General features: G+C 38.7%; 1 protein-coding gene across 2 annotated transcripts in view; it reads left to right on the plus strand.

The window, feature by feature from the left end:
- LAMA2 (laminin subunit alpha 2) overlaps window positions 1–12,647 on the plus strand; it is a 492,564-nt gene that overhangs the window by 212,301 nt on the left and 267,616 nt on the right. For both annotated transcript variants that reach the window (XM_038397415.2, XM_043510932.1), the window contains exons 11-12: window positions 167–307; window positions 1,792–1,965. In XM_038397415.2, the coding sequence (XP_038253343.1) occupies window positions 167–307; window positions 1,792–1,965 (315 nt within the window). The remainder of the gene's footprint in view (window positions 1–166; window positions 308–1,791; window positions 1,966–12,647) is intronic.

Genomic DNA, 12,647 nt, shown 5'->3' on the forward strand with positions numbered 1-12,647 from the left:
TGCACTGGTTTAATTGTTTGGAGATTTTGGCTCTTATATTGAAAAATGAGGGGTAGTTTCTCATAAATGTCTTCTTTTTGCATTGTTGTATCAAACCAAAAGCAAGCAAAAAGCCTCTAATTTTAATATGTGATAGATGAAGTAATATTCTAATGTGTATTTCCAGGAAAATGTTGAAGGAGAAAACTGTGATCGTTGCAAACCAAGTTTCTTCAACCTGCAGCAAGATAATCCCAGAGGCTGTGAGGAGTGTTTTTGTTCAGGGAAAACAAACGTCTGTATAGACTCTCACTGGACCTACAGCAGTGTAAGAAAAATAATAGTAAACATCATAGCAAAAATATGTCATTGAGTATGCTGTCATTTAAAACATATCTTGTACAAAAGATGTTATCCTAAGATCTGCAGGCACATTATATACCATGTAAGTCTTTTCAGATATCCAAAAGGAAAGGATTTTTCACACACAAGAACTGATCTTTCTTTGTTTTCATTGTGAAAATGTTCTGAAATCAACATTATGACTGATATAGAAAGCAACTCCGAAATGTCTGTCAGAGGTGAAGCTGTGTGTGTGAAACAGTCATGGAATGTGCAGATGATAAAGTATGAACATGAGGGTAATTCTGAGGTGTCCATAGGGGTGCCTCTTCTCTGGGTGTGTAATAAATATCCATATAGACACATATGGGTTAATTAAGAATTTACACTTACAAATACAAATTTATGTAAAAAATAATATCCTTCATAGGGGCATGTAAACAGTGAGGGTCTTACACCTATGGTGAATTTCTTATATACAATATGTATATAGCATTGAAGCTAAAGGTGGAATGACCCTTCCAATGGTCTTACTTGCAAAAGCACATTGTAGAAAATACTATTTTTTTTGTACAAGCATGCCCTATACTTTCAATAAGGTCTCAAAACCTGGACACCAGTTTCTCTATAAAGGGGCTATAATATATGTCCATACATCTAGCGTAGGAAAATCTGTTTAGGTTAAATAGCTACTGTTTTGGCTGTTTGGTATATGGGAACTCTGGGAGTAAAGTGTGCCTGGTGTACTCATTTATATACCAGTATCCAGAAAGCTTTTCCAGCTCATAGCTGAGCCATTTCATAGCTCTGCTGCTATCTAGGCTTCTGGAAAACAACCAACAACCATACAGCGTGCTTGTATGTATATTAAGCTCTTCTGTACCGGTTAGTTTCCTGATAGAGGATTTCAGAGATTCAGGGTCTGAGGTTTTTGATCTTTGCTAGCTGGTGCAGTAGAAGCGACCTTTGAACTTCTAAGATATAGGTCTTTAGAACAATAAACTACATTGTCTATGTCTGAATAATATCTGTTCAGATTTGTTGAACTCTCAATTCAGGCTTCTGTACCATCTGGGACTTATATCACTTACAGAGTATTTGTGTTGTGTGACCTACAGTGTGAGCATGAATGGCTCTTATTCAAATATTGTTGGGAGTGAGCCGACATTCCCTCCCCACTCTCTGTTAAGTCACTGGGAACAAATATTTACCTATCCCCTAACTTTTTGGCAGCCTAAATGGCTGTCCAGGACACAAAAATCCAAGAGCTGGTATGCATACAGTAGATTAATTTTCCTATGAGTATTCTCATGTCACTGAATATGATTCTTCACTGAGATTAATCAAGATCTTAAACCAAATTAAGCTGCAGAAAAGACAAAAAAAAAAACAAAACAGAGAGGCTGGTGGGTGCTGGGACTTTGATATCTTGACTCTCCCTCCAACAGGTATTTTATTCTGTCATTATAGGTAGGAGACATGAGTGACTGGTATCTGACTGATGTACCTGGTCTCCTTCAAGTTATACCTCAGCAGGACAGTTTTGGTGGACTTCAGCAGCTTAGCATCAGTAATGTGGTTGCCAGAAGAGTGCTGCCGCTGATTTATTACTGGAGTGCACCCAGTCCTTATTTGGGCAACAAAGTAAGTGCAAATGGTCCTTGACTGTATGTTAATTTAATTTATTGCTAGGGAAAGATGTAAGCAATTTTTTTTTAGTTCCTGTTGGAGGGAAGATTAAGTTGGATAGATATTTGACCAGCAAAATTTCTTGCTGAAAAGAACTGAATTAGGCATGTAGAGAATCCTTATGGGGCACAAAGCATCAGGGGAAAGCAGAATAAACGAAGTACTTCAATTCTGAGACCTCTTGAGGCCTCTGCTGTCAGGTCTTAGAGAAGCTCAGATAATTTGCAGCGTTATTTCTTAACGAATTGGCTGGCATATGAATATGTGTTTCAGGTTGTCCTCTTCTCTTTCCATCTTGTCCTTGGATATGAAAGGCTGTTCCCTATACTGCTTTTCACAGATGAAAAGTGAATATCAGATGATGTGAGTTAGGTTACAAAGCTTTAATGCTTGGCATAAACTTGTGTCGGGAACTCTCCCCTGGAACTCAGAAGGTGCTGTACTAAACTTTGTGCCAGTTTCTTTATTCAGATCCACTCACCGGCTTCCCACCCCTCACACACAAACACATAAATATATAAACATATTAGTATCTGCCCTGAAGGTTACTGCATTACATTATTTTTAAAATTTTTGAAGACCTCCCTGGCTGCCTTAGTGGTCGGAGTATCAGGCTTACTATCCACAGACTCTGTTATCACAGGTGGTGTGCTCTTAAAATGAGTTTTCTGTCAGGCTTTGGAATTGGGGACTGTGTTCAGAACTTGAGCTTTTTTCTGATTATGGTGAAGTATATGAAACTATGGTGTGCTTCAGCACATTTTCCATTCTAGTCTCTTCAGGCTTGTCCGCCTAGTTTTTTCCTGTTGGCTGGAAATCAACATGACAGAAGGTAAGTGAGCATGTGAAAATTAAACAGCATCATTTCCAAAGAATGTGGGCATCCTGTTCATGGCTATAAGATGCTTAAAGATATATAGCCAAGCCCATTCAATTGGGGTAAGGGAAGTTTTTTATAGCTTCCATATAGTGAACTTTTCCTGTACTCTGATAGAAACTTTGCACAGACAAACTTCTTTCTTTTCCATTTGGTGAACAAAATAATTGTCTGAACATGGAAGACATTTTTTCAGTGTAATTTGAAGGTCCTTTGTGGTTTACTGTCAGACATTTCTGTATGAATAAAACAATTTGCCTTAATAACTGAACCAAATACATTTTTGATACTACAATAATACTGAAAACACTCACAAATTACCACAGTACATCTTAACTGTCATGTTACATCATGTAAATTATAGTCATGATGACATGCTTAGCTTGGATGATTTAGTGTATTGCTATGGAAATGGAGTATTGCAGGTTCTTATTTGTAAACTCAATAAAACATCTCTCTAAATAGCTGAAACTGGATTAAACCAGCCCGTCTCGACTATGACTGCTAGCTGTGTTACTAGTATAATAATTGCTGTTTTATGGTAGGTGTGCTTACCTAAGAATGTCTGCCTTAAAAGTACGCAGAGAAAGGTTTTAAGAAGTTTTATATCGAGACATTTAAGTTTAGTGTAATCCATAACTCTGGAGTTCATGCTACATTTTCAACTCCCTTTCTTTCTATCTCTACCCATTTCATTAGAATGTTGTCTCTAAAAATAAATTTGAATAAAACATGGGGACAACTGTCCCTCTATATTGAGAGACCCCAGTTTTAAAACATAGCCCAAAACCTTTGTTTGAAAGGCTTCTTTTCACATAAGGCTGGCATGTGATGCATATGTCTCCACAATGTTGATTGCCATATATATTCTATCTGCATGTTTTCGATCCACCTTCAAGTCTGCTTTCACATGACACAAATGTTATAAAATGGGATGATACTGAGTTTGTAACCCTGAGCTTTGTTTAAGAATGAATGACACTGGAGTTAAATGAGATTGTTCTGTGGCAGATTCTGGTTTCTCTAAAAAGGTTGGGCTACAAAGTGAGTAACTGGAGGCTATAGGTAACGCTTTTAGGACTGGTTTCAGAGCAGCAGCCATGTTAGTCTGTATTCGCAAAAAGAAATTATATTAAATATAAGTACTGGTATAGTAATACTAATAGCTCACCTTACCTGATCACTCTCGTTACAGTGTGTATGGTAACACCCATTGTTTCATGTTCTCTGTGTATATAAACTCTCCCCACTGTATTTTCCACTGCATGCATCCGATGAAGTGAGCTGTAGCTCATGAAAGCTTATGCTCAAATAAATTTGTTAGTCTCTAAGGTGCCACAAGTACTCCTGCTCTTAGGCCTCTTGTTTATGTGAAAGTGACAGTATGACTATGGGACAAGAAAGCAAGAAAATGAATGTAACATCTCAATTGTTGTTTAGAAAAACAAGAACAACAACAACAAAGTACTACTGTACTACTAGCAAAATGTCAGGAGTTAGATGAAATTTTACCAAATTAAAAATATAAAATACATGCAGCTCTGTGTTATCTCAAATGTAGATTTTTATTTTTTTTAAACAAAGGTTAGTTTTCAGATGCTTGTTTTAGCCTATATTGGTTTAAAATGAAAATTTGAAGGTGTGGTGTATTCATTAGATGGAGTGCTGTTATTTGGATAATTCTAGAGCAATATAATTTTGTAAACTTCCGAATTATTTTATTAGGAAGAAATTTTATGCTGGGCTACTATTAAGATTTAACAGGGATCATGTAATAGCTTTTCCGTCTATTTTATGGTTGCCAATTTAATTCTGGACTGACACAGTCATAAGTACTTGGTAACACAATACTCTGTAAGTGTATGTCTACACTGCAGTTAAAAACCTGGGGCTGGCCTGTGCCCGCTGACTGTCGCTCGTGGGTCTTGGGCTAAGGGGCTGTTTAACTGTGGAATGTAGACATTCTGGCTGGGGCTTTAACCTGAGCTTTGGGACTCTCCCACCACACAGGGTCCTAGAGTCTTGGCTCCAGGCCAAGCCCCAACATCTGTATTCCAATTAAACAGCCCCTTGTCCCAAGCCCCATGAGCCTGACTCAGCTGGCATGGGTAAGCCCCAGGTTTTTAACTGCAGTGTAGCCATACCCTTAGAGATTCTGCCAAGTGAAGAAAAAGCTTTTGCTCTATTAAACAGAAAAATATTACACATTTGAAAGCCCCTGTTTGGTAAAACTGCCTTTTTAACAATTGCTTCCACTAGGAATTTATTTTTGATGATCTTTAAAAGAAAAGGGAATATGTTAATATAATGTCAGCATTCTGTTTTAAAGCTCCAAGAGCCAAACATTTGAATTAAGGCTAAATTTCATCCATAACTCTTTCCACTGTGCATAGGTATTGTCCTTCTGTGTAGGCCCCAAAAGAAGGGCTGCTTTAATGTCCCATATGATCTGTACCAGCAGTGATAGGGCATATTTTTAGCCTTAATTAGTTTTATTCCTTCAGTAGGTTTAATCTTGAGGGCTAATCTTTAGAATGTTTGCATCTAAAGGTGCTCCTGAAAAAATAATGTGCAGCTTATGCCACGGAACTTGCCCACGCAAATGGACAATTGCACATGGACAAATACCCATTTACCTGGGCAATGATCTGATAGTTTTCATATGCATTACCATGTATAAAATAACATCATCATAAATGCTATAACTTTAAGACCCTGTGCTGCTTGGTATTATTATGCAGTAATGGGCTTTGAAAAGAACTGCAGGTACAGCTTAGTGAATGCTGTAAATTAGTGCATCACCATGATTTCAGGAAAAACAAAAATAGCGTAAGTATCTTACTGCTCTGCGTATAACAGGACTTTGTGCTCTCTTTATTTCCTTCTATTTGTGTTCATTTTTGGTGCAGTTCTGGTCCAAGAGACAGAATCATGCCAAAGAAATTACAGAATACAGATCACACAGAAAAAAACCATAAAGCAGCGTAAATAAAACAATGATGGCCTGAAACAGAATGCCAAGATCAATTGTCCTAAATTATTAATGCATCTAGACCATCAAAACTCCATCTAGTATTCACATGGTTTAGCTTCAGATAGCAAAAATTGGAGACTGTTTCTAGATCATCAGACACGATAGCTGCAATTTGATACCAAAATATGAAAACATTTTGGCTTGTTTTCACTGCAAGCCTGGGAAAGGAAAGCATTCTCTCCTTGATACTTCCTGATGGTTGAGATGACAGACAAAGTGCTATTGTAAAAAGAACAGGAGTACTTGTGGCACCTTAGAGACTAACAAATTTATTAGAGCATAAGCTTTTGTGAGCTACAGCTCACTTCTTCGGATGCATACATGAACTGAGCTGTAGCTCATGAAAGCTTATGCTCTAATAAATTTGTTAGTCTCTAAGGTGCCACAAGTACTCCTTTTCTTTTTATGGATACAGACTAACACGGCTGCTACTCTAAAAAGTGCTATTGGAAGCTAATTTTTGGATAACTTTTTCTTTCGAGAGCTGCTGGCACTTCTTGGAAAACCTTAAATGTTAACAAATAACATTGATAGCACTACTGTATGTCATAACTGATCTAGTGAATTTTGCTAAATTATTTATAACTCTAGCTGCACTGAGATATAGATAGATAGATAGATAGATAGACACACATACAACACCCTTTTAAGTGTATTTATTTATTTATTTATTTATTCATTTTGAGCTAATCAATTCTGATGGATAAAACGTCATATATTTAATTAAATGGAAGTAAAATCGAATGGGTGTCCAGTAAGGTGGATAAAACTGAATTGTTATGTTTCAAATCAGATATTTTACTTTTTTTTAAATTTAGATTTATTTAAAATTAAAATTTGAATTTACAACTGTGCCCCAAGAACCTCTTAACACCAGCTGGCGCAAGAGGGTGCAGAGGGGTTACAGGGAATTCCTGAGTCTGGTATATACATAGAATCATAGAAATGTAACACTGGAAGAGACCTCGACAGGTCATCTAGTTCAGTCCCCTCCACTGAGGCCAGATGAAGTGTTATCTAGACCATCCCTGCTAGATGTTCGTCTAACCTATTCTTTAAAATCTCCAATGATGGAGATTCCACAATCTTCATAGGTAATTTGTTGCAGCTTTTTACTATGCTTATACTTAGGAAGATTTTCCTAATGTCTAGTCTAAATCTCCCTTGCTGTAATTTAAGTCTATTACTTCTTGCCCTGTCCTCAGTGGTTAAGGAAAAAAAATTATCACCCTCATCTTTGTAAAATCCTTTTACATCCTTGAAGTCTGTTATCATGTCACCCCCTCACTCTTCTCTTCTCTAGACTAAACAAACCCAGTATTTTCAAAAAGAAAAGGAGTACTTGTGGCACCTTAGAGACTAACAAATTTATTAGAGCATAAGCTTTCGTGAGCTAAATGCATCCGATGAAGTGAGCTGTAGCTCACGAAAGCTTATGCTCTAATAAATTTGTTAGTCTCTAAGGTGCCACAAGTACTCCTTTTCTTTTTGCGAATACAGACTAACACGGCTGCTACTCTGAAACCAGTATTTTCAGTCTTTCCTCATAGGTCATGTTTTCTAGACCTTTAATAATTTTTGTTACTCTGCTCTGAACTTTCTCCAGTTTGCCCACAACTTTCCCAGGAGTGGTGCCCAGAGCTGGACACAGTACTCCAGTACATTCTAGTTTACCAAAGAATGTCATATGAAGTCTCAAAAGCTGGTGTCAAATTGGTCATCAGTATCACTGTGTAAGGAAATACATATAGATGCTGAAAATTGTATTCTTAAGATCTCGGTCTAGGGACTGGTCGCCAGCAAAGGTGAAAAACAAATTTCTGTCAGACAAGAAATGTTTATCTATTTGGCTGTTTACATGTCAATGAAATATTGTATGGTTCACAGTGGATCTCCTCTCATCAGTCTGAACTGAATGCTAGTGAAGGATTGTAAGAACTTCAAAGAAAGAAGAATAACAGGAAGAAGTAAACAGTGGGGTGGGGAGAACCTTATCTTGAGGTGTGCATCAAAAGCTTGCTCTAGTTCATTTGCAGAACAAATAAGACACTGTCATTTTTCACCTACAAAATAAATGGACTGTGAGTTAGCTTCATGAAAGAGGAGTCTCATTCAAGGCTTGGTTGAAATTGGTGGAGAGAACTTTGTGTGAGACAAGCCTGTTTAGATAGGAGTATAACTTGTTAGTTTAGTCTCAGGAAGGTGTGTTATGATTTTGTTTTATATGTAACTACTTGTTTCCAATATTCTTACTTGCTATCACTTAAATCTCTGTATTTTGATAATAAATCTATCCTTGCCTTCGCTATAAATATAGCTAAGTGCTGTGGTGTCAAGCAAAGTGGTGATTCTGAGTTGAATCTTACAAGCTGGTGTGTTCCTTTGGGAAGAGCAGGCCTGGTAATTCTATTAGCGCTCAGTGTATAAGGGGCTGGACATGACAGGGAAGGTTCTGAGGACATGGGAGTAGGTCTTTGCCTTTTGCTAACTTGTACAGAGAGAGCGAGATCTGGAAGGCAGTGCTTGTGTTGCCAGAGGCTGGTGGTTTCTGAGAGATGGTCCACAGCAGGCACAGACAAGACGCCTCATGCTATAGAAACCTGGATACCCCTGGGGAGTGTCACAAGTACCATATTTTCCAAGGATTTGTCTATGCTGTTTGAAGAGCCATATGATTTTTTTAATTGATTCATAGATCTGTCTCACATTTTATTAATGGCATTTCAAAATCTCATACTGTGGCATCAGTTATCAATATGAAGCACAAATAACTAAAGACCACTATTATTGCCTTTCTAATCTTATTAACTTACTCTAATCAAAGGTGGAGTTCTGTCATTTTTAACACTGTCATCATAAAGCACCGCAACTCAGCAGGCTCCAAGGTGTCCAAGAAGCATGAGTAGTGGGGAAAATAAATATATAAAATAAATTTCTATTACTACCTTAATATTATTCAACAGATTGGAAAAATCTAGATCCAATTAAGATTTCATAAAAAAGAAATAATCAGTTTAGGTTCAAGTACATACAAAAGTTTATTTTCTTTTCCTCTTTGTTCTTTCTCTTCTTTTTTGCCACTAATAATTATTACTCTAATGATAATTATATAATAATTTAAAAAACAGAAAGCATAATTCTATAAATTATCCAAAATACCCAGTGTTTAAAAAAAGGTACATGAACAATTTGACCATTGCAGGAGGGGGTGTAATTCTATCCCCTACACCTGCCGCAGACTAACTATTCCTGTACAGTTTTCTGACATGCGTTAACAGTTTGTTAGAGCACTTTGATCTAGTCCTCTCTGAAATGGGACTAGATGGACTAGATAGGCCCAAAGTAAGGTCTATGAGGCAGGTCCCCAGCTTGTGTAAATTGACTAAATAAATTACTTAACAGGGCCTGTGTCAAGGTTCCTTCCCCACTCTGAACTCTAGGGTACAGATGTGGGGACCTGCATGAAAACCTCCTAAGTTTACTTTTATCAGTTTACGTTAAAACTTCCCCAAGGTACAAACTATTTTACCCTTTGCCCTTGGACTTCCACTGCCGCCACCAAACGTCTGTATTTATTTTTGATAGTGTTGTTTGGAAACGTCTTTACCCCCAAAATCCTCACCAAAACCTTGCACCCCCCTGCCTGGGGAAGGCTTGATAAAAATCCTCACCAATTTGCATAGGTGACCACAGACCCAAACTCTTGGATCTTAAGAACAATGAAAAAAGCATTCAATTTCTTACAAGAAGAATTTTAATATAAGAAAAGGTAAAAAGAATCACCTCTGTAAAATCAGGATGGTAAATAACTTACAGAGTAATTAGATTCAAAACATAGAGAATCCCTCTAGGCAAAACCTTAAATTACAAAAAGACACACAGACAGGAATATCCATTCTATTCAGCACAGCTTATTTCCTCAACCATTTAATCATAATCTAACGCATATCTAGCTAGATTACTTACTAAATTCTAAGACTCCATTCCTGTTCTGTCCCTGGCAAAAGCATCACCCAGACAGACACAGATTCTTTGTTTCTCCCCCCCTCCAGCTTTGAAAGTATCTTGTCTCGTCATTGATCCTTGTGGTCAGGTGCCAGCGAGGTTATCCTAGCTTCTTAACCCTTTACAGGTGCAAGGGTTTTCCCTCTGGCCAGGAGAGATTTTAAAGGTGTTTACCCTTCCCTTTATTTTTATGATAGCCTGATTTTCAGGGGATGGATATTCAGCACTTTCTGAAATTCCTTTCTTTAAGGTGTGTCAAGTTGGGCACCCAAAAATCAAGGAACCCAACCTCACTAGGAACTTTTGAAAATCTTGGCCTAATAGTAAATAATAATGGTGTGATTCTTCCAGAAGTTATCCAAGCATTCACATAGCATTTACCATTATCTATATTCCTGGAAGAAAATATGATAGGCTTTTGAGAGCTCAGCACTGAAAACTGGAGTTTTCTGTTTGACTGAAAAATGGCAATTCCTTTCCTGGACTAATAAACAACTTTCTATGTGAAACGTTAAGAAACAAATGCCAGTCAGAGCTGATAGAAAAGCAACAGACCAACAGGGAACTTGAAAAAACAATGAGGAGTCCTTGTGGCACTTTAGAGACTAACACATTTATTTGGGCATAAGCTTTTGTGGGCTAAAACCCACTTCATCAGATGCATGGAGTGAAAAATACAGTAAGCAGTATATATATTACAGCACATGAAAAGATGGGAGTTGCCTTACTAAGTGAGGGGTCAGTGCTAACGAGGCCAATTCAATTAAGGTGGAAGTGGCCTATTCTCAACAGTTGACAAGAAAGCGTGAATATCAGAGGGAAAATTACTTTTGTAGTGCTAACAAGGCCAATGCAATCAAGGTGGACGTCGCCTATTCGCAACAGTTGACAAGAAGGTTTGAATATCAGCAGAGGGAAAATTACTTTTTGTAGTGACCTATCTACTCCCTAATTTGATGGTGTCCAGTTTCAAATTAATTCCAGTTCTGCAGTTTCTCGTTGAAGTCTGTTTTTGAAGCTTTTTATTGAAGAATTGCCACTTTTAAGTCTGCTATTGAGTGTCCAGGGAGATTGATTTTTGAATGTTACAATTCTTGATGTCTTATTTGTGTCCATTTATTCTTTTGTGTAGAGACTATCCGGTTTGGCCAATGCAAATGGCAGAGGTGCATTGCTGGCACATGATGGCATATATCACATTGGTAGATGTGCAGGTGAATGTGCCCCTGTTGGCATGGCTGATGTGGTTAGGTCCTATGATGGTTCCCTTGAATAGATATGCAGACGGAGTTGGCAACAGGGTTTGTTGCAGGGATCGGTTCCTGGGTTAGTGTTTTTGTTGTGTGGTGTATAGTTGCTGGTGAGTATTTGCTTCAGGTTAGGGGACTGTCTGTAAGCAAGGACTGGCCTGCCTCCCGAGGTCTGGGAGAGTGAGAGATCGTCCTTCAGGATAGGTTGTAGATCCTTGATGATGCGATGGAGAGGTTTTAGTTGGGGGCTGAAGGTGACGGCTAGTGGCATTCTGTTACTTTCTTCGTTGGGTCTGTCGTGTAGTAGGTGACTTCTGGGTACTCTTCTGGCTCTGTCAATCTGTTTCTTCACTTCAGCAGGTGGGTATTGTAGTTGTAAGAATGCTTGATAGAGATCCTATAGATGTTTGTCTCTGTCTGAGGGATTGGAGCAAATGCGGTTGTATCGTAGAGCTTGGCTTGTGTGGTGTAGTCTAGATGAAAGCTGAGGCATGTAGGTAACTATCGTGGTCAGTAGGTTTCCAGTATAGGGTAGTGTTTATATGACCATCACTTATTTGCACGGTAGTTTCCAGGAAGTGGATCTCTTGTGTGAACTGGTCCAGGCTGAGGTTGATGGTGGGGTGGAAATTGTTGAAATCCTGGTGGAATTCCTCAAGGGCCTCCTTCCCATGGGTCCAGCGGATGAAGATGTCATCAATGTAGCGCAAGTAGAGTAGGGGCTCTAGGAAACGAGAGCTGAGGAAGTGTTGTTCTAAGTCAACCATAAAAATGTTGGCATGCTGTGGGGCCATAGCAATGCTGATGACTTGAAGGTATAAATTGCCCCCAAATGTGAAATGGTTATGGGTGAGGACAAAGTCACAAAGTTCAGCCACCAGTTTTGCCATGACATTATCGGGGATACTGTTCCTGCTGGCTTGTAGTCCATCTTTGAGTGGAATGTTGGTGTAGAGGGCTTCTACATCCATCGTGTCTAGGATGGTGTTTTCTGGAAGATCACCGATGGATTGTAGTTTCCTCAGGAAGTCAGTGGTGTCTTGAAGATAGCTGGGAGTGCTGGTAGCATAGGGCCTGTGGAGAGAGCCCACATAGCCAGACAGTCCTGCTGTCAGGGTACCAATGCCTGACATGATGGGGCATCCAGTATTTCCAGGTTTATGGATCTTGGGTAGCAGATAGAATACCCCTGGTTTGGGCTCTAAGGGTGTGTCTGTGTAGATTTGTTTCTGTGCTTCTTCAGGGAGTTTCTTGAGCAGATGGTGCAGTTTCTTTTGGTGACCCACAGTGGGATCATAGGGTAATGCCTGTAGAATGTGATGTCAGAGAGTTGCTAGCAGCCTCTCACTCAGATTCCGACCTATTTGTGATGACTACAGCACATCCTTTGTCAGTCTTTTTGATTATGTCAGAGTTGTTTCTGAGACTGTGGATGGGGTTGTGTTCTGCATGGCTGAGGTTATGGGGCAAG

This window comes from Dermochelys coriacea, chromosome 3 (genome assembly GCF_009764565.3).
Source record: "Dermochelys coriacea isolate rDerCor1 chromosome 3, rDerCor1.pri.v4, whole genome shotgun sequence".
NCBI classification, from domain to species: Eukaryota; Metazoa; Chordata; order Testudines; family Dermochelyidae; genus Dermochelys; species Dermochelys coriacea.